Below are 20,929 nucleotides of genomic sequence, written 5' to 3' on the forward strand. Positions count from 1 at the left end.
AGCACTGTGTAGTAAACTGGAAACTACAAGCAAGTGAAAGAGAAACTACAGGCTGCGTTTAATGGTGATATAGTAATAATACGTATTAATTCTGCATGCTCACATAACAGACAGCACTGGGAACGCATTTTTTGTAGAAGCATCAGATTAAAATGTAAAGATAAAATATTCTTTACTTGTGATTGCATTTTATACATTATATTATTTTTCATTGCATTAGATCGAATGGCAAAGTCATGTACTCTCATATTTCATCATCCTCACCATATTGTCTCAAATAGTCTTGACACATATTTAAATCCCATCTCTCCCTTGGTCTGAAAACAAATTTTACTCTACTTTCAGGTCTTTTAACAGCTCTACAATGTCTATATGTGGGCAGCGGCTGGTTTCAGTCCTGTTAGAGCACAGTGTGCTCTGCAGATTCTTGGCTGCTTGGTTCAGAGATGGAGTGATGTGGGCGCTGTTCGATGTCTCCTTTTCTGCACGAGAGCACATGAGAACTTCGTTGACCTCCCCCTCAATCTTTCGAGAGAGGATGCTGGGGAACACTGCGCTCAAACGCTGCAGCACGCTTTTCCTCAAGACCGGGTCACGACACACAAGGTTCAGTATGAATATACCTGGTTGAGTGACCAGAAGAGAGAGGGGAGAAGCAACTAAATATTAAAAGCTTTTCTGACAAAAAAGAATACTTTTTACATGTGGAACGAGACCATTAAACAGTAAATATTCTATTAATAGTTTATTAGTAGTCTTTTAATTAATAAATAATTAATTATTATTAATGATACTGTACCTCTGGGGGTCAACAAGCTGCAGACTTTCTGTAGGATGGAGGTTTCTACAAAGGCAGCAGGGGGACAGCTCATCCCTACAGTGCTATCTTTATTGTCCACATCAAACATGACGGCATCAAACAAAGAACCACCTGCAGAGAAAAAAAAGCAATGTCACCTCTTGGTTATGTTACCATGTCCACTGGTGGAGCTCTACTTTAAATTGCCCTCTCTCCTCGACAACTCCTTCACTAACCTTCCTTCTCCAGGGCACAGATGCGTTCAAGGCCATCCCCAAGAGTCACAGTCAAATGATCATCTGGTCTGAATCCGAACCATTCCTTTGCCACCTCCAGCACAACAGGATCTAGTTCCACAACCTCGACGGTAACATTAGGCACAAAGTCGCGCAGAAACTGAGGCAAGCCTCCTCCACCAAGTCCCACCAGGAGCACTGACACTGGGACATCTAAAGAGGGAGGTGGAGGGGACAGAAAAATCTGTCAAGTGGAATATTTTAAGAAAGAAATATCCACATGACTATACAAAATAGGTGTGAGCTGACCTTTGCTCTCTGGCGTGCCCACCCCGAGCATGGCAAGGCCAGCCACCATGACTTCATGGTGAGCGCAGCAGAGGAAGCCACTGTCCACTGACAGAGAGGTTGAGGATGCTGTTGGAGGAGCTGCTGGCTTGGCCTTCTTCTTGTTCTTCTTTTTGTGACTTGATGCTGCAGGGATACAAATATGTAAGTTATCTCAACCATTTACATTCATAGTAATGAGAATATTTTTTCTTTTTTTCTTTTTCTTTTCTTTTTTTGTTTGTTAGTTATTTGTTCGTGTCTTTGTTTGGTCTGTTTCTGACTTCATTCACTTGTATTCTGGTATCGACTGTTGTGCCACTATTGTGTTTTTTGTTGGGGGTTTTGTAAACTGTAAAAACTAACTTGTATAAATGTATATGTATTGTTGGTAAGGCTTACTTGCTTAATTAATTGTAGATCATACAAAAAATGTTGTGATAAAATGAAAGGAAAAAGAACATACTGGTAATTGAGGAGACAAGGCGGCTCTCTGATTGGACAAGGGCAGCATTAGACAGGAAAATGAGTCTACGATACAGTTCTCCATCTTCTCCTTTGACATTCTCCACGCAATACTCTCCACTCAGCTCACTCACACCCCTGCTGACCTCCTCTCGCCAGCCAAGATCACCTCCCACTGACAGAAATGGCACCTGAGTAGGAATGGAGATCTTAAAATAATACACTGATGCACAGTGTTTTGGTGAAATGTTTTATTGTGCAAGAGAGCATTTCTAAAAGTATATGTATGCATGTGTACCTGCTGGTTGGCCGGCATACCAGGTGGAGCAAGGTCCATCACCATTGGTGAGAGTTCTGACTGGACAGCCTGCATGTCTGTGTACTCTTGGTTCCTGTGCATTGCCACGATGACCAAGCGTCGAAAGTTAGCACTGGCTGCCAGCTGCCTTCGCCCTTCACTGGAGCTGTAGAGCCAAGCTGTCTCGCTGCCTTGGGGCACTGACAGGATATGCAGAAGGCAGAGGGAATCAGACAACAAAAATAATCAAGAGCAGGATACAACTACTGTGACTTACATAGGAAGGTAGAAACATGATAAGATAACAGGAGAGCTCACCAATAAAAATAGCAAAGTGATTTGATCTTGGCACCTTGGCTCCTGTGGAACAATCTTGCACAGTGAGAGTGTATCTGGGAAGGCCAGTCTTGGTGTGGCAGAGAGTGAGCGACAGGTTTGAGCTGGCGTCTGTGCCTGTGCGGAGCCTCTTTCTCAAGACAGAGTAGGCCTGATGCTCCCTCACAGCGGACAACAGCTCTGAAACCTGCGTGAGCCGTGTTGGGGCTCCATCTTCCCCAAGACACATCTCCAGAATAGGTGTGAGCATAGGCTGACGAAACTTGGTGCATACCAGGACAAAGACAGGCAGAGCAAAGGAGTCCTCTTCTTTTCCACTTTCCTCCTGCAAGCAGTGTACCCTCACTGCCCACCCGAGCTGTACAAAGTGCTCCAAAGCCAACTTGATCACACTCTCCTGAGCCAACGTCACACAGACGTACCGGCCTCCGACACTTAGCACACGACCCACCTGCAGGTACAAGTAAACTGCTGTAAGGAGAATGCAAAGATGTAGCTGGTGATATATTGCTCATACAGATCCTGGCTAATTGGTTTATCACCTCAGTAAGCATGTTCCTGGCCAGAGCTCCTTCCTCTTCAGATGCCATGGCATCCAGCGTGCCTTTGTCCAGAGCAGCCTGGTAGCTGGCATCCTCATATGGGGTTTGTGTTGCATCCACCTGCTGGAAAGTCAGGCCTGGCCGGCGCTCTGCATTTCGCTGGTTCATATGGGTCACCACTGTCTCACTGATGTCAATATTAGTCAGATGTTTGTAGCCAACATCATACAGCTGTTCACTGAGCTCAGAGTTACCACAACCAACCACCAACACCTGAAGGAGAGAAACATGTTCGGTTATTGTCACTGGCAGTGGTGGAAAGTAGCTAAACACATTAACTTAGACACTGTAACTAAGTACAGTTTTAAGGTACTTGTAGTATATTTGAATATTTCTATCTACAACAAAATATAGACATTTATTTCCTCCACTTTGTTTATTTGACCATTAAAATAGGCTACCTTGTAGAGTTAAAATTAAAATACACACACTATGTGTAAACAGTAGACAAAACTGGCTTCACCTCGAACATCTAAAACGGCAAAATGTCATTTACATATTAATGAAGTACTATCATCAATTCAGTGATATAAAATATTATTGCACTGAGTGGCCATATTTCACAAACACTGTACTTTTACTCCTGAACGGAAGACCTTTTAGTGTAATAGAGTATTTTTACAATGTGGCACTGCTAATGTTACTTAAATAAAGTATCCAAATACTTCTTCCACCACTGATCATTGGCATACATTAGACAGGTAGTGTAATAATATGAGAAACGAACCAAACTGGACAAGGAGATGAATTCACGGTTTCATTCCGATAGATAAATGTTAGCAGCAAATGAATAAAAACAGCAAAACCGCGCTAATTATTTTTTCATTCTTGATGTTGCACTAAAATGTAGCTATCTAGTGATGCCACTTACCTTATCTTGCACTTTAATGTATTTATGCAGGACGCCGCAGAGTTTGTTGTAGTCTCCATACCACTCAAAAGCTTTCTCTCCGCGCTTCTTGAAAAATCTCTCCCAGTATTGTGCAGAGCTGAACTCCTCAGCTGTGCGAGGTAAAAGACTCATTGCAGACCGAAGCTGTTAAAATACTCCAAAACGTTTCAGTTTACTGTGTCACCGCCTGTTTGTAGCCATTTCTCCACATGGCACTATGCACTGATTCTTCAACCCGGACAACATTGCAAGCAGTACCGCTCGGTGATTGGTGGATTTTGTTATCGGCGGAGCTACACACTTCCCGGTGATTCGCTGAAACTCTCAGAGTTGGTTTTATTGGCTACTGCTGAGCCGGAAGTGTTAGGTCCGGTTTTATTAGTCGTCCGTGTGTCGTTCATCATGGCTCTGCAAGCTGGAAGGACTGTGGTCTTCGTGACTGGAAACGCAAAAAAACTCGAAGAGGTCAGAGTCAAATATTCAGTTTCAGACAGGATACTTGTACACGTTTGTTTTTTTCCCCATCTTTTCTCTACTGTGTTCGCTAAATATAAGCTCTGAGCATGAGGTGTAATCTAATCCAGAGTTCTCTTGTTCCACTTGACAAAAATAAGTCCAGTTAGAATTAATGCTTTTCTCTGTCTTTTTCTCTCCGCGTCTACCAGGTCATTCAGATCCTCGGAGACAAGTTTCCCTACAAACTAGTGTCAAAAAAGATCGACTGTAAGTATCAAAAGAGAGACCACCAGTACAATGTGTATTTATATATTTATATCTATATCCATGTATGTTTTCCCATCCAGTACCTGAGTACCAGGGAGAGCCATGATGAGATTTCGGTACATAAGTGCAAGGAGGCTGCACGGCAGGTAAAGTAATTACACTGTCATGCAAATAAATAATCTGTATGGACATGTCTGTTGGAATGATTGAAATGAACTGAGATGAATGTATTGTTTGTTTTTCACCAGATTGATGGACCAGTCATAGTGGAGGACACCTGTCTGTGTTTCAAGGCTTTAGGAGGTTTACCTGGTCCTTACATGTTAGTATAATAACTTTTTCAGCTGTTGAGTTTAAAAACAAAAATCTGTAATAGTGGTACTGAACAAGGATGATTACAACCAGACTTTGTTTTTGTAGAAAATGGTTCCTTGATAAACTCAAGCCAGAAGGTAAGCATGGTAGCAGAGATCTTTAGAGTTGCAAAGAAAAAGTAGAGTGAGCTATCTCGCGTCTCTAATCATGTTAAATGTTTTGTTATAGGCTTGTATAAGCTCCTAGCTGGGTTTGAAGATAAATCAGCATGGGCTCTCTGCACTTTTGCATTCTGTGCGGGGAAAGACGAACCAGTGCAGCTCTTCAGAGGAAAAACAGAGGTCAGAGTCTGTTTCTTTCACTGTGTGTGTGTGTGTGTGTGCATTTCTGTTTTCATTTCTATTTACTCTTTCCTGTTGGTATATTTAGGGGCATATTGTGGAACCCCGGGGACCTCGAGACTTTGGATGGGATCCATGTTTCCAGCCAGTGGGATATGACAAAACGTGAGCAAAGACTGTACTTGAATTTCCCTGTTTATACCACAGGGGGGAGCCAGAGATTAACTTGTTGATAGGGAAAAAGATTGAATTGGAAATCAAAAGACATCATTGTAAGGATTTCTTTTACTGTATGCAGTGCATCTAGCCAGGAGGTAAATTATGACAACCATTTCACATTCCTGTTCCAAGGATAAAAACATATTTATCTTCATTATTAATTACTTCTCTCTCATCTGCAGCTATGCTGAACTGCCCAAAGACGTGAAGAATTCAATCTCTCACCGCTACCGGGCACTGGCTGCCATGTCTGAACACTTTTCTCAAACCAAAAATACCTCACCACAGAACAAGAAGAAGAAACAGGAGGATTAAGCGGTCCTTTTAGGCTAGCCTCAAGTTCTGTATGAAACTTCAAATCATTGGATTTGACAATGCAGAGGATATTCCGTGTTATTAAAAATGCAGCGCAGTATGTTTTTCCTTATTTTTAATAAACCTCGTGTTAATTTCTAATCTCTGTTTCACTTTCTCTGATATGCTGACTGCAGATGTGTAGTCAGTCGATCATGTTAAAAATATCCTCTGGATAATATGGGATGATAGCGGAAATTGTTGCACGCTTCTTTCATTGTTCCATTGTGGATATGCAAAGACAAGTGTTTGAGTTCTTGCTTCCAAAGGCTGACAAAGATAGACATGTAGAAAAGCATAAATTATAAAAAGAAAAGCTCCAGGGTCCTGATGAGAGCAGCAGACCACTCTGCGGCCAAGACTGGCTCCTGGACCTGGCAAGGGAAGAAGAAGACTGTTCAGGCTGGAGTCCAAAGAGAGGGGGGAGGTGGGGCGGGCATTTGGGAGGAGAGGGTCTCTGAAGGAGGAGAGGGGGATGATCAGTGTAAACAACAGTGATAACAGGGGAGTTTGGGTAATAAATGACCCTGGGACTGGAAGTCTCTGAGCAGGAACTATGCATACACCTGTGACTGATGCCTCCCAGATGTACTGAAGATGCACAAATACACACCTCTGAGTAAGACCAGAAGGCAGAAACAAAAAATCTTACAGTTGAATGATGTCCCCACTGACAACACACATTACACCAGGTTATTGTTAATAACACCCAGCCAGTGAAAGCGACACTACTTGGGAAAGAAAAGCAGCTGTCGTTCATGAAATGACCAGACCCACTGTTTGTTTTGTTTAGGGACTTGTCAGGAAGCAGCCAGTTGTTGTGAGAAGGAACAGGAAAGCCATATTCGTCTTCATCAGTGAGACGTCACCTGTCAGCCCAGTCTTCTAGCAGAATATGGAAGACAGAGTGACAGACTTTAGGTCACTTGAGGTCAAAGACATCACTATAGTGGCATCCCTCTTTTTTCCCTCTTTCCCCCTGTGACTCAGAGTAAACACTGTTACTGTCAGTGTTGTAGCGTTCAGTGGGGCCCTCACAGCTACTGCCCACAGGCATTTCACTGAATTTAGAAGGTTAAAGATTTACAGTGTCAATTGAGAAGAACTTGGATTAAAAAAACATGCTGTTTATTTTTGGCTATTCTTACTCCTTTCTTGACTGCACTTTCATTCATTTTTCTAATGCCATTTTCCCCTTTGTACAAGATCAGGGTTAGTTAGTTAGATAGTAAGATAGTCTGTCTAGGTTCTAGTACTACACACACCAATTCTGAGTACAAAAACAAGCTGAAACTTACAACATAGCTGTTTTAAACATGCAGCACAGAAGATTTCCACATTTATGTTCGACAAGTTTATATATATATATATATATATATATATTATATATATATATATATTATTATTTTATTATTAATTTTTCATGTTTTTAGGTCATAAACATGACAGAGAATTCACTTTAGATCAGACTGAGAAAATGGAAAATGGATCATCCAGAAAAAAAGTTTTCTTTTATTCCCTCCCTTGCCTCTCAGGACTTCTGTAGGTCTGCCACTGGTTACACGCATCTACATCTACATATTTAATATATAGAGTCTCCATATGGAATTTCTCTGCCACCACAGTTTTTTCCCCTCCAAATGAAACAGTCATTCTTAAACTGTTCACCACACTGTGTTACAAACATGCAAATCATGATCCAAAAAGACCACTGCACTGTAAGTATCCCAGAAGCCACTGTTATGGGCTGCTTTCTAGACCTGGAAAAAAGCTTTAAGTCCATAAAGTTGGGAAAATTGTCTATCAGCGTGACCTGCAAGTCAAATGCCTTTTCCCAATCCTTCATCAGGTCTAAAAGACAGGATGTTTGTAGACTTTATTACAATACCAATAGCAGCATGTTTATCCAAGGTAGTGAGAAGGAGGCTTTGCTGTTGTGACAGTGTGGATGTTGTGGTTAATGAAGGAATGTGGAGCGCTGAGAGGAAAAGATGCCTGACTTTATGAGATCTTAATCAGTCGTGATTGCACCAGAGGATGAGAGAGGCTTGATGTGGCTCTGGGGAGACAGACTGTGCTTCCTCTTATTTGTTATGCAAGGACTTACCTGAATTCCCCTGCAGAGATGAGTTTTATTCCACAACACACTGAAGTTAAAACCACTTTCCTCAAATAGCAGCGCATGTAACTGAGAAAAAATGTCCTCTATTACATGTAGTATAATTTAAGACCTCCAAATCTAATCTGAGAGGACTGGTTCTTACTTCAAAGGTATGTTTAATAAAGGCAATTTCCCATCCCATAAATTTTGTACTTCACCAAACTTGTACTTAAATGAAGTCTCTCTGATGTGCTCCAAGGTTCAGGCTAATGAATGATTCCACCATGAGTCCACTGCAATAAATGATGGAAACAGCTGACCTAATACATATTCCTGCTGGGACCTCTCCTCTCAGTTTTCACTGTTTATGACCAGACCCAAGTCCCACTGAGGACACTGAAGATCCATCAATATTACCTGTCTGGGACCTGCTCCATTTTAACTGGTCCAGTGGAATCTCATTTCATCCTTAACCTTCTGACCTTTACCATTACTCGCATGTTTTTATTACTATCTTACTATAAAACAAATACAGAGATTTGAGCAGTACTGTGCAAGTTGGTTGTTACTGAATGAATTCTTTGTGGTCTGTGAGGTTTGTGAATTACATATACTGGAAAGGCTCTGCTCTTTGTCCACTGAATATAAAACACCTGAGGACGGTGGCAGTATTTTGGAGTAAAATAAAAGATGACTATAAAAGAAGAATAAAAGAAGGTATAAGTGAGGATGGAGGAAATGCTTGAATCTCACATTTCTCTCAGGCGCATACCTTCACATAAAACAGGAATGCATTGAAAAGTAACATCAATGTGATCATATTTGATCTGTTAGACTTGGATCCCTACGGTAAAAGATCATTCTTAAACACATTTAACCTTACAATTTTTCTTCTAAAACATTTATTATGATACAACATGAGATTTTTTTTTTAACTGTTAAAACAAAGTCAACATCAGTGGCAGAACAGAACATGTATTCCCATGTGTCAGGACAGAAGAAGGACCACTTAGAAAACCTTTGGGCTCTGACCCAAAGCATGCCATAGGCCAGATCCTCATGGGGCCCTGAACAAAATAGAGCCCTACTAGATTTTAATATAGCTTCTCTGTATAATGGAGAAAGCTTGAATGTAACTGGGTGAGGTCAGTAGCAGCTGCTCTAACCAAACAGCCCAGGGTTGTGCAGAGTCAGAGTTTGCAACAGCCGTTGGAATTCCTGCACCGTCCAGGGCTCTCTGTGAGTCTCCACGGCAGCAGCACTGCTGCTGTCAGGGCTGATACTCTGCGGGTCATTGAAGGTGATCAGGACGTCTGTGGAGAACTGCGGCAGACGGAGCACACCCAGGATGAAGGGTCACTGTGTTCTTCGCCTCCTCATTGAACTTGGATACACACTGTGTCCCGGTCAGCATCCAGGCCGAGCTGCACTCTGACAGGGACAGCTCGGATTTGGGCAGAGCCGCAACGCTGGTCACTTCAAAACCACCTGGCTCCAGAGCTTTGTTACTGCCTGCGATGTCTTCAAAGTGGTACCTGGCAGAGTCCTGGTCTGTCACCTGGCCCTGGTACTCCACCAGCTCCACTATGAGGCTCTGGTCGGTGTGTGCGTGAGCAAACACCTCCTGGTTGTCCGGGATCTCCCTCAGCTCACTGATATCCGTGGCACTGTGGGGGATGACAGCTGACAGCGCTCCTCCAAACAGAGGATGAGGCTGATCAGCAGCGCTGCCTCCAGCACTCTGCATCTCTCTGTGAGGACCGTCAGCTGCTCTGGAGAAACAGCAACAAACGCGGAGCCTGGTTTGAACAACCTGCAGTAGCAGAAGAACCACCTGCTTTAAAAAAAATGATTCTGAAAAACAAAACAATAGCCTAAATTCACAGATACAGCGTGATATACACAGCTTTACCGACTGGCGGCTCAACGTGCTACTTTTTCCGGTAAAAAGTTTATTCTGTTCTTCTTCTCGTCCAATTTCAGGCAGACTAGGCTCATGTCAGGGACACTACTGCCATCTACAGGTGAGGAAGACACACACTCTGAAACAGGAGGTGGTGGAACATATACTCTCATATTTTATTTAAGTAAAACTACACAAAACAGAGTCAAATTTCAAATTCAGATTTTACTTGAGTAAAAAAATATTGCAAAATGTGCTCAGTCTATCAAAAGTAATAGCACTCAGAAGCACACAGAAAAAATAGCCCCAGATAGTGGCATACTAATATAGGTTATAATACCTGAGCAATCTTGTCGTTGGTTGCACTATATACATCGTTGGATAAATGAATTTACAACAATAATTAACTGTATTTTATAATATTTTCAACGTGTAAAATTGTAATTAGGAGCAACAATAACTGCCTGATAAATTAATTGGCGTAAAAATATATTTTTCCCCTCTGACATGTGGTGGAGTGGAGGTAAAAAAATAAAATAAATAAAATAAAAAAGCGTAAAATTGCAATCAAGTCGAACATAAGGAGACTGGTCACTTCAGTATAAATGTATTTACGTTGAGAAGCCCCTCAGAGTTGTATATGTCTAGGATGAGTTGGAACATTTGCTACATAAAGAATAAAAACGATGACAGAGTAAAATATTACCCCACACTGTCAAACATCTGCAGCAGTCTCTCTCCTCCTCCAGCTGTTTGTGTTCATATCCCGGTCAGCTGATTCAGACTGAGGAGACAGCAGGCGGATCGCTAGCACCTATAATGACAATCCTGTCTCATCTTCCGGGCAGCGTTTGAAATGAATCATACAAATCCGTAAAAGCCACTTAAATCGGTGAAAAGCTCCCGGATTAATACGCGACTGCCTCTGTGTGTTTGTGTTCACCGGTATCGAGCATCGGATCTTGTGGGGAAACAGCAGGTAGCTAGCCACGTTAGCATCCTTACCTTAGCTTAGCCGGGCAGCTAAATTTGTCAATGAACCAAGCGGCCTGTCTGATACAGTCAAATACTCACGGAGTTACTCATGTCGGCGTTTTAATGGTCCTTTTAAAACTTTCATTACAGTGTTTTAGCAGTGTGTTGATTTAAATGTGGTAGACCACGACATTCTGACGTATTTGCTTTTTAGTTGATGCTAACAGGCAGCTCAGCCAGCTAGCTGTCAGCGGCTATGATGTAATTGCAGCCGTGCTACACAGATGTCAGCTTCATTTTCAGTACCAGCTCCTCTAAGCAGTCTTTATTTGGACGTTAAAGACATTACACTAATAGAAAATAACAATTCTCAGCTAAAAATAGCTTTACGCGAGTCAGTGTAAGTGAAGGTTTTAACATTCCTCTCGCTTAAAGTTGCAATCCATAAATAGACTGAGATTCCTGATATCCTGACTTAAAATACTCACAATAAGTGTAATTTTAATTCTTTATAAATCTCAATTTTGATACGAATCCAGTATTGTTCTTTGATGGATTGTACCTTTTAAAATCCTCTCTTGAAATAGACTTGCTTCTGAACGTATCCTTCTGCAGCCCTAATGTGTTTAGACTCGGCTTCTTCTCTTTTTCTTTTTGTGTTTCTTCATGCTGTCGCTGCTTCAGACACAGCCTTGTCCCCTGCTTCTCGTCTCCTCTGTTTACTGGAAACTTCCTCTCCTCTCCTGTCCACTGAAAGGCCTTTTTCCGACAGCAGTGCCAGAAAAGGACGCTGCTGAGAAAGCCACAGTGTCAGACTGAACTGGATTCAATGGTATAAATTGTACTGTTGGTCTGAGACAGGTGGTGTGTGTGTGTGTGTGGTGTGTGTGTGTGTGTGGTGTGTGTGTGTGTGTGTGTGAATGAGTAAAACTGCTGTGTTTTCCCCCGATCGTTACAGTAGGGCCTGAGGATCGCATGCTGTTCAGTGTAGTGTCACAGAGGCGTTTTATTGAGGCCCTGTTGTGTTTTGTCACAGTTTGGAACATGCACACCCAAAAGCAGACCCAAGGGGGTATAAGTGAAAGAACAGTGTGTTTTCCACATCTGAGTTTTTCACCCAGAGGCACACAGAGCAATGATGACATTCCCTTTCATAGCTAGTGAGACTTACTGACTGCTCACAATAGAAATATCTGGAATTAAGACATCTTAATATGATATCCTAATACCGACAGGATATTAAACAGTAAACAGCTGGTATAATGAAAGAGCCACTTTCTTAACATGTTCCATTTTAAAAAATTTCACCGCAGAGGAAATGAGAGAAATCAGCCCTGTGACTAATAACAAAGTCAGTCTGTTTACCAGAAAGAGATGTGGCTAACTTGCTTGACTGTGACCAGTCTTATTAATCAGTCATTACTAAGTGAATGAAGTGAATTTTGTTGTCATGAGTTAAGTTTAGATTTAGATTCTCACTCAGCTCATACACTTTGTCCTTTGTTCTCCATGTTCTGCTGCCAGGCAAGACCTGGCTGCAGTTATGCCTGCAATTCAAATCACTTACTTCCACCTGCCAATATTAAAGTACACTCAGTCAGCAGGCTGCCATGTATAACACTGAAGAGCAACAGGACCATTGTTGCTTAGTGCAGGTGTCTGACTGTGGAGTGTTGGAGCTGTCCCACAATGCTGCGGACCCTAACTAATCCTCTCCTCCTGTCCTGCAGAGGGAGCCAGATCAGGAGGAGCAGCCTGAAGCCAACATGCCCCCCAAGTTTAAACGACACCTCAATGACGACGAGGTCACGGGATCCATTCGCAGTGAGAGGGTGAGACACAGATGGAGGGAGAGCTGGTGTTTGCAGTGGGATAGTGAGATATGTTCAGAAATTCAGATAAGGTTGAAAGCTATCACATTGAGGATTGCTGTAAAAATATTTTTGTACATTAATGCATTAATGACTTGTAATCATAGAGGTTAGGTACATTGGTTACACTGATACATTTCATTTAAACATCAATTATAGTCAAAAACAGATGTTGATACAGATTTTGCCGTAAGACACTGTTCATCAGGATAATAATAATAATGGAAAAACTGAGGGAAAAAGTCAATGAGAAAATAAAAGAGAGTAGTCCTTTGAAGGAAGTGGGGGATTCAAGGATTCATCTCCCGTGGCCAAATGTCTGGTCTTAATCAAAGTGATCATCCCCTCCCTCCCACCTCCACTTCCCCCTGTTCTCTCCATGATTCTTTACTTTATTCAGTCCTCTGTTTCCCCTGTAATCTCTGCTCGCTTTTGTGTTGACCTGGGATCAAAGCTAAGCTTACGGGGAGAACAAAATGATCCTTTCCACCTACCATGCTTCTTCCTTTAGTGCCCTACCTCCTGTCCTCTGGTAATAGCTAACAGGTCCCTCCATGTTTCCCACCTTAGACAATGGAAAGAAATGAAGAGGCTGTACAGAAGGAGACTGTTAGTGCCTCAGCTTATAAAGCCCTTTATGATCATGTGGCCACCATCCCCTCAGCTTTTTTGCAGATGACAGTGTATTTACAAGAAAATAAATGTCTATATTGGCATGGCATTGGCTGGCAGCTTTCCACCTAACAGGGCATCCATGGGTTTATCTTCTCCGTGCTCTTTGAATTGGCAGCGTGTCTTAGATGCTAGAAGGTGATTACCATGACTGAGGCCTTGGAGAGGTTTGTTTTCTCTGTGGCTCTTGGGATTTGCCTGCACCACCCTGAAGGAATTTCAGTGTGTTCGCTACCTCTGCACTCTGTAATTCCAGTATGATTAATGCTGCTCCCAAAGTCATGGACCAGCGTACTGTAGGTATGCAATGCCTGCTGCCATCCTTAACTAATGAAGACCTTTCTTTCCCAGCAGCAGTGAATATAGTCCTGCTGTTTGCCATCCAATGAGAAACTGGTCCAGTTCTGCTCCTGTGAGAATTAAATGCAGCTGTCTTCTCCAATTCTCACAAATAGCAGTGTTTTTGTGAGATGATCTACTCTTAAGGTCAGAAGAAATGTCTGTCTGTTCTTCTGCCTTAAGGTCTGTTATTGGTTCTCAGTACACTTGATTGTCCTTGTCAGAGTGAAAATGTGTAGGAGTCTTTATTTAAGTTTGGCAAGTAGAATAGCAGAGACAATAGAGCTTTATTGTTAGTCACCATATTGTAAGTGCACTATAATTATAATAATGCTAGTGCATTTGGCCACATCTGCCTTTTAAACACAAACAGAAAAATCATTTATTGATCTGTACAAGATTTTGGTACTGGAGCTGGTTTGAACCTGATCTAGAAACAGCTTAAATGATAAAATACGCAATGCTGTCCCTTTAAACCTGTTAGTCTTTGCCAAGGAATCAGTGACATAGTTAAGGTGGCAGGGTGATGTCATCACCACTGAAACCCAAAGTTGTTATCAGACAACCACAACTGTGGAAATGTGGACTGGTGTGAAATCAGTTTGGTGGTCCTAATCCAACAAAGACATTGATGCCAGAGTAGCAGAAAAGTTTATCGATCTCCTTTTTCACCAGCGTCACTGTCCCAGAAGTCCCAGCTCCCCTCATGGGAAGTTCATTGATTAGGAGACAGTAGTCATCCAATATCCAAGGCTTATCCTTATCTGACCTCTGACCTTTCTCTCTTTTACAGAGGAACCTTCTGGAAGAGGACTCTGATGAGGAGGAAGACTTCTTCCTGTGAGTCTCTGCCAGGATATATTGTATTCAGGCACTGCACTAACAACAACATATCAAATATCTTTAAAGTACATTTTACACAGGAGAGTCACAATTAATCAAAATGATGAGAGATATAATACTAACACAGATAGCTGTTAAAGTAGACACACAATCAACAGCAAAATAAGCTGCTGCAGTTGAAAATTCCTACTTTAAATTTGTAACTTTGGCCTCTTCAATGTGTGTTTTCCAGGAGAGGGCCCACAGGACCCAGATTTGGACCTCAGAATGACAAAATCAAACAGTAAGTACTAACACATTCCTCATAACAACTAAAAGCCAGAGGTCAAAGCTGTATTACCAGCACTCTTAAGTTTTGGTGTTGGTGTTATGTAACGGTGGCTCGTCATGTTTACCAGAAGCTGCAGTTATTGGTGGATTGTGTAAGAGAGCCCATCATGTGCGGGTTCTTGTGTAACCTTCCCAGGACGTCCCAGTCCCTCTGCAGTCTGTTTCCACATTAACCCCCGGTCACAGACAGCCAGGGAACAGAGGAGGTCATTGTTAAGATTGTCTGGCACCCAGAGTTGTTTCTCCACGCTCCCCTCGTACCTTACAATTTGTCATTGTTGTGAGCACATGAAACAAGATGCCATTATTACTAATTCCAGGAATGTCGTGTGCACAGGGCTCATGCTCTTCACCTCTGTCTGTCTGAACCTCTGAGGTCAGGTACTTAAAGAGTGTTAATGTGTGTTTGTGGCAGCTCATGCTTATTTATGCTCCCTAGTTCCTGATGGTATGTTTTTCTCTGGCTATGGTTTTTCATGTTTTATATTTCTGCCGTCAACTTGCAATCAAGCTGAAGTCCAAGACTGATAATTTCCTGGAGTCCTTTGTCTGAGACAATCAGTGGAACGGTGCTGGAAAATATGATCATCTGTTAGAGAAAACAAATCCCTATGCTCTGCAGCTCCCTCATGAGCCTCTCCACCTTTTGTATTTCTTTTCCAATGTCGTTCTTCCTGCTGACCCTGTATCCCTATGAGTGGTATTGCTTAGAATCAGAGTGCATGAAGGGTAATCTGTACTAGTCATGCTATGCTCAGGTATGAGAAGCATGAATAAAGCAAGGATTTGTGCCTAATTCTGCAGATACTCAACAGGTGCATACAGGTCAGAGTGAGGCTGAAAACCATTTGACAGGCTTTTTATTGCCTGCCAACTGGACAAGGCCAGATATAGAGAAGAGGATATTGTTGGAAAAACAGGTGCTTTGTTCTGTGGCTGGTTACCAAAAAAAGAAAGATGAAACCTTGGTAAATTCAACAAATTTCATAATTTATGCTTCATGTCTGTTATTTATGATTCTGTGTCTCACACCATCTTTGGTTCTCAGGGTGCAGTCGCAAGTTGATGAGGTGATCGATGTGATGCAGGAGAACATCTCCAAAGTGATAGAGAGGGGCGAACGTCTCGACGACCTGCAGGACAAGTCAGGTACCTGGGACAGTGTGTGTTTGTGTGTGTGTGCATATGCAAAATGTGTGTTTTGTTGATTTACAAAGTAAAATGAAGTTAACACAAACTCTACAGGGAACGTTTGTGAACGTCTTGTTTGTTTTAATGTTTTTCTTCCACAGGTATTTTACAGATGGCTTGCACATGGCTCTGTGGGATTATTTGGGGGATTTATGTATGTTAGTGGCAAAATGTCTGCAATGTGCATCCAATTTAGAGGAAAAACAGTTAATAATGAGGCCCAATGATCCTAGACCTTTGGCCTGTTTTGACTGTAATGTTATTAACATTTTTTGGTCAGGTCTTGAAATGAGGAAAACATTGAATATTTTTAGCATAGAGATGTTCTACAAGTAAAAAAAAGCCCAAATTGAAGCAAGACCAGACAAATTATCAACTATCTGCATGACATATTTTAAGGCCTCAAGCCCAAAGAGGCAGCAGTGTGTTCTGGCTGAGTGGATATGCTACATTTACAGTTTGTCAGTCTGTTAGAAATAAGGGCTGCAACACTTTCCAGATCCTTAGAAAAACTGTCAAACACACTGTTATAATTTCTGACTAGGAATTCAAAACTCAAACATTCAGTTTACTAACACATATGACAAAGAAAATCATCAAATCTTGACATTTGAGAAGCTGGAATCAGTGTTTGGCATTTTTGCTTGAAAAATAACTGAAACAACTATGCAATTGTTAAACAAGTTAATCAGTTAGTTGACTAATTGGTGCAGCTCTACAATAAAACTTGTGTCACATATTTTAGTTAGAAAAAATCAACAACACATCAAATCTCTCTAGGAGTAGTCAGATATTTAAACAACCTCGTGCGACTTTGGTTGTGCAGGATTTTGGGTGAGTGGTAGCAGTCGCCTGCATGTAAATACGCTCAATACACTTAAAAGGTGTAAATGACATGTCCAGGTTTAGTGCTTTACCAGGTGTGTGTCTGAAAGCTTTTGACAGACCTTACAGTCTAATTCACACAGCCTCACTTTTCTTCTCTTGTTCTACATCAAGCAGGTGCGTGAAATGTGTTTAGCACGCTCTATTACACAGCTTCACACACATGCTAGGCTTTCAACAAGACACGCACAGGTCTTTTCCTCCTCCACCACTGATGAAGAGATGAGGCTGAAGTGCTCTTGGCTGTTGCCAGTCTATTAGGCCTCACAATGACATCCGCACACACAGATGTTGTATAACTCTCTGTCATGTTGACCAGCCAACCAAGACAATGATGCACATCTGGAACTCATTTGTTTGTGTGTGAGAGTTTGTGTGTGAGCCTTTGTTCTTAATAGTTGTCTTTATGTGAGCGATATAATATTCAGTGATTGACACTTTGCAGTTTGCCCTCTGACCCATGTGCAGGTAAGCTGTTGTTAAATTCCTCAAGATTAACGAGCGTCTTCCTCAGAAGCCTCGTCGGGGCGCGTCTCTTTGTAGCAGCAACAGGTCGTTAACAGGCACATGGACGTGGAAACAGCAGACACATGATAGACACAAAGACTCTAAAGAGGGACAGGGGCGTGGACAAGCACAGCACTGCACGCTAGGGAGCTGTAACCTTCCTGTTAACATGCATAAACATCAAGTTAACAACAGTATCTAAGAAACACAGAGACAGAGCAGTGTGGGCGAGAGAGTTTGGAGAAGGATATCACAACAAGGTCAGAGGAGAGGAAGCTGGAGGAATGAGTTTCTGCTCCACTGTGTATATGTTTGTCATCCAATATTTCATGCCAACGGAGTTAACTTTTGAAAAATCATAGGAGTGATCTCACCGGCAGAGCTAAGACTTACATAAGATATTATAACTGCACATGCACAACACTGGGCCAGACTGTTTGAGTCACCTTAACCCACATCAGTGAAAACAATAGCTGGATTATTGTTTACTTGCTGATTAACAGATGTCGTTTTCTCTCTCTCTCTCTTTCTCTCTCTCTTCTGCAATTTATTCTTCTCCTCACGTGTCCTTGTCTGTGCTGCTGCGGTCACGTGACGCTCCAGAGAGCCTATCGGACAACGCGTCTGCCTTCAGTAGCCGAGCCAAACAGCTGCATAGGAGGATGTGGTGGAGAGACATGAAGGTGGGCTGTCAGTCTGTTTTATAACTGTGTGTGAGTGTATCTGTGTTTCCAAGTGTGTGACACCTTCACCATATCTTCTGTTTGTTTGCATTTGTGTTATGGTCTGTCCAGCGTCAAAGATGTTTAGTGTTACGAGGAATGTTGTCTAACATGCGTCATTTCTTCCACAGATGAAGATGATTATCGCCTTGGTTGTGGTCGCTCTCCTGCTCATTATCATCAGTGAGTACCAGACTAAACACCCCTGCTTTGTTTGATTTTACATAATGAGCTGAACTTCTCATTAAATGCTCTTTCTCTTCATTTTCTCTTTCAGTACCAGTGATCCTGCGATATCGCTAGTGTCCAACGAGGAGGAGGATGGGCGAGAACCCTCCTCTTCCTCTTCTTCCTCTCTCTCTCTCTCTCTCACTCTGTCTCTCCTCTGCTCACAGTCCTCCACTCCAGCTAGGGGGTGCCAGCCAACCTCCCACACACCCTCCTCAGCCTGTGTTACCCTTGAGGATCTGGCCTCAACCTGCCCTTAGCACAGATCTTACTGTTGGCACGTCCACTAAAATCTGCTGTGAGATCAGTTCTAAGGCTCAGTTTGATCCCTGGCTGGACACAGCTACAGAAAGGGAAACACAGCCAGTAAGAATTGGGGAGGTATTTTAATGCAGTTTGGGAGAAAGCATGCACCAGTCAATGTAAAGGAGAGGCCCATTCCATGATACATATCACATGTAGGGCCCTGACTTTGTCTTCACAGCAGGGAAACTCCAGGTCCTGCATATTACATCATATAGATAGGCACTGTAAAGACAGGGAATCCATGCCAACTGTCTCTCTTAGTTTAGCTGGTCTCAATGTGCTGCAGCAGCCTCACGTAAAGATGCTGTTAACATCCACCGAATGAACCTCAGATGTCTACCCATGATTCCTTTTGCTCTGAAACACAGACGACGAGAACGTTTAAAGGGAACATTTTGTGAACACGGGCCCGTTTCTCTCATCTTGACATGAGGCGAGGGAACACCTGAGGTTCATCTGCGCAGACACAGGTGGCTTTTTTTAATCGTCAAAAAGGCTTTCTGACAAAGAAACTGATTTCACCTATCAGATATGTTTCCTCGCCAGCACAGATGAGCGAGAAAAAGGGACTAGGAAGGAACGTCGTCTGTTCAGACAGAATCCTGCTTTCTAACATTATTCTCACCCCCCCCTCCGGCCTGCCTCCTCATAGCTCGTCATACTGTACATCAGGACCACGTCAGACCAAAATATCCAGGTTATGAATGTCTCCTCACCACTCCGCACTCTGAACCTCGCACCTCCCACCTCAGTTTGTAGCTGAGCTCTGGGCTGGTTTGGTCACAGCTGTCCTACTTTCCTGCTGGTGACATTAAACTGTCTCTCACTCTGCACATGATTCTGTTTGGTTTCAATGCCGCCTTTGTCTTTTTTCACTATTTTTAAGTTCTTATTTCTGCTGGTCGGTCGTTGTGGTGCTTTGTATGAATGCTGGTATTCCCATTGCCACTAAAGGGACAGTTTATCTCTCTATACCGTTGCGTTACATTTAAAGAGGGTTAATTTAAGTGATGGAAGTTTAAAGTCGAGCTGTGAAATAAACATAGGTGTCATTGTGTCTGGATTAATTAACTGTATAATACAATAAAACATTGTCATTTTATTTTATTTTAATGTAATTTATCTTAGCTGTAAATATTGATTCTGTAATGATGTACAATATTCTGGCATTGCATTGGAAGACTGTGATATATTGATCCTTTTTGCTCTGAAATAAAGTGATTTTAAAGGTCATTGCTCTGGTTTGAACTGATTTGACCGGATCATAAAAGAAGAGGAAAGTGGAAAACTGAGAAAGAACGGTGAGGGGTTGATGGAAAAGAAAATGACTGAAGGTGAAGAGGGAAAAGCTAATCGTCCTGCCATCGCTCCACTCTTGATCACTCTGGATATCCCCATGCTCTCAGAGTCAGCAGTCCTGAGTTTCCTTTTTTCATCTCTTCTCATTAACCCGACCATTTTATAGGTCTGTGACTTTACTGGCAGTGTGGAGTCCCAAGATGGCACTAAAGTTGGAGGGACTGGAGCCCGTGAAGCGTTATTGTTCTGACAGACCTGCTTACTCTCGACCTCGCAGGATGGTGGATGCAAATACCCACTGACAGCTCTGCCCTTTGCTCAGCCAGTGCTGCCCAACCCTTCTGAGGGAGTAGCGATTAAATTGGCCCACAGGGGTCTTTTACTTCATTGATCTACAGCAGATGGCCTTCAAGCTCGTGCTCATTGCTGGTGCATACAGCGGGGGGGGGGATGATAGCTTTATTTCAGCTTTGAAGATAAAGAGGTTGCTCTTGTTTAAATGTTGATATATCTGCACTGAAAAGCCTGCATGTCATTGGTTGGTCCCTGAGTCCTGCTCAATTGCAGTGAAATCAAAGGTAGTAAAGTCCTGGTTGGACAAGTAGCTGTAAAATGTTACAGCTCTCACAGACAACATATGTCGCTGGCGGACACAAGTCATTTCCTTTAACTGCAAACCGGTGGCTAGAGGTTTGAGTCTCTTTGTCCATCCATATGTAAAGGAAAAGAGATCCTTCCCTGTTACACTGCACTTTATTTTTGTGCACTGGGAGACGTTTTTATCCTTTCTGCCTTTGCAGACACACCCACACTGGCAGCAGAGGATGTTTTGGTCCTCTGTTAGGGGCTC

The 20,929-nt window shown here is 42.4% G+C and overlaps 4 protein-coding genes across 6 annotated transcripts; 2 read left to right on the forward strand and 2 right to left on the reverse strand.

Annotated features, from left to right (window-relative positions):
• Positions 1-34: 34 nt before the first annotated feature.
• Positions 35-4,205, reverse strand: mettl13 (methyltransferase 13, eEF1A lysine and N-terminal methyltransferase). Its single transcript, XM_018670239.2, has 9 exons — positions 3,935-4,205; positions 3,004-3,276; positions 2,444-2,912; positions 2,126-2,325; positions 1,829-2,018; positions 1,345-1,509; positions 1,036-1,248; positions 800-931; positions 35-623 (listed from the first exon to the last, which is right to left on the reverse strand). Exons 1-9 carry the CDS (start codon positions 4,085-4,087, stop codon positions 331-333), a joined length of 2,088 nt encoding a protein of 695 aa, XP_018525755.1. The 5' UTR covers positions 4,088-4,205; the 3' UTR covers positions 35-330.
• An 88-nt stretch (positions 4,206-4,293) lies between these two features.
• Positions 4,294-6,009, forward strand: itpa (inosine triphosphatase (nucleoside triphosphate pyrophosphatase)). The gene is given in 9 exon segments (XM_018670242.2): positions 4,294-4,420; positions 4,621-4,678; positions 4,759-4,781; positions 4,783-4,824; positions 4,927-5,000; positions 5,099-5,130; positions 5,222-5,334; positions 5,423-5,499; positions 5,736-6,009. Coding segments are annotated over 9 exon segments (615 nt in total). The 5' UTR covers positions 4,294-4,357; the 3' UTR covers positions 5,869-6,009.
• Positions 6,010-8,880: 2,871 nt separating this feature from the next.
• On the reverse strand, positions 8,881-10,723 carry rangrf (RAN guanine nucleotide release factor). The gene is given in 3 exon segments (XM_051077112.1): positions 8,881-9,352; positions 9,354-10,026; positions 10,618-10,723. Coding segments are annotated over 2 exon segments (585 nt in total). The 5' UTR covers positions 9,756-10,026; positions 10,618-10,723; the 3' UTR covers positions 8,881-9,169.
• An 18-nt stretch (positions 10,724-10,741) lies between these two features.
• Positions 10,742-20,013, forward strand: vamp4 (vesicle-associated membrane protein 4). 3 transcript variants are annotated; one of them, XM_018670244.2, is made up of 9 exons: positions 10,754-10,890; positions 11,571-11,718; positions 12,617-12,718; positions 14,562-14,608; positions 14,844-14,894; positions 15,990-16,090; positions 18,128-18,207; positions 18,378-18,429; positions 18,524-20,013. In XM_018670244.2, the coding sequence occupies exons 2-9, from the start codon at positions 11,716-11,718 to the stop codon at positions 18,547-18,549; spliced, it is 462 nt and encodes a 153-aa protein (XP_018525760.1). In that variant the 5' UTR covers positions 10,754-10,890; positions 11,571-11,715; the 3' UTR covers positions 18,550-20,013. The 3 variants fall into 3 exon arrangements, with proteins under 3 accessions (XP_018525762.1, XP_018525760.1, XP_018525761.1); XM_018670245.2 differs by having other exon boundaries at positions 10,761-10,890; positions 11,644-11,718; XM_018670246.2 differs by lacking the exon at positions 11,571-11,718 and having other exon boundaries at positions 10,742-10,890.
• The last annotated feature ends 916 nt before the right edge of the window (positions 20,014-20,929 follow it).

This window comes from Lates calcarifer, linkage group LG17, assembly GCF_001640805.2.
Source record: "Lates calcarifer isolate ASB-BC8 linkage group LG17, TLL_Latcal_v3, whole genome shotgun sequence".
Taxonomy (NCBI): domain Eukaryota; kingdom Metazoa; phylum Chordata; class Actinopteri; family Centropomidae; genus Lates; species Lates calcarifer.

Bases quoted from the DNA above. Each gene is read 5' to 3' on its own strand.
- mettl13 (XM_018670239.2), bottom strand. From the start codon at position 4,087: ATGAGTCTTTTACCTCGCACAGCTGAGGAGTTCAGCTCTGCACAATAC. The intron at 2,913-3,003 runs GTGATAAACCAA...TTGTACCTGCAG, and splicing joins CCAGGAACATGCTTACTGAG to GTGGGTCGTGTGCTAAGTGT. The intron at 1,510-1,828 runs GTATGTTCTTTT...GTATCCCTGCAG, and splicing joins CCTTGTCTCCTCAATTACCA to CATCAAGTCACAAAAAGAAG.
- vamp4 (XM_018670244.2), top strand. The intron at 12,719-14,561 runs GTGAGACACAGA...TCTCTTTTACAG, and splicing joins GATCCATTCGCAGTGAGAGG to AGGAACCTTCTGGAAGAGGA. The intron at 18,430-18,523 runs GTGAGTACCAGA...TTTCTCTTTCAG, and splicing joins TCTCCTGCTCATTATCATCA to TACCAGTGATCCTGCGATAT.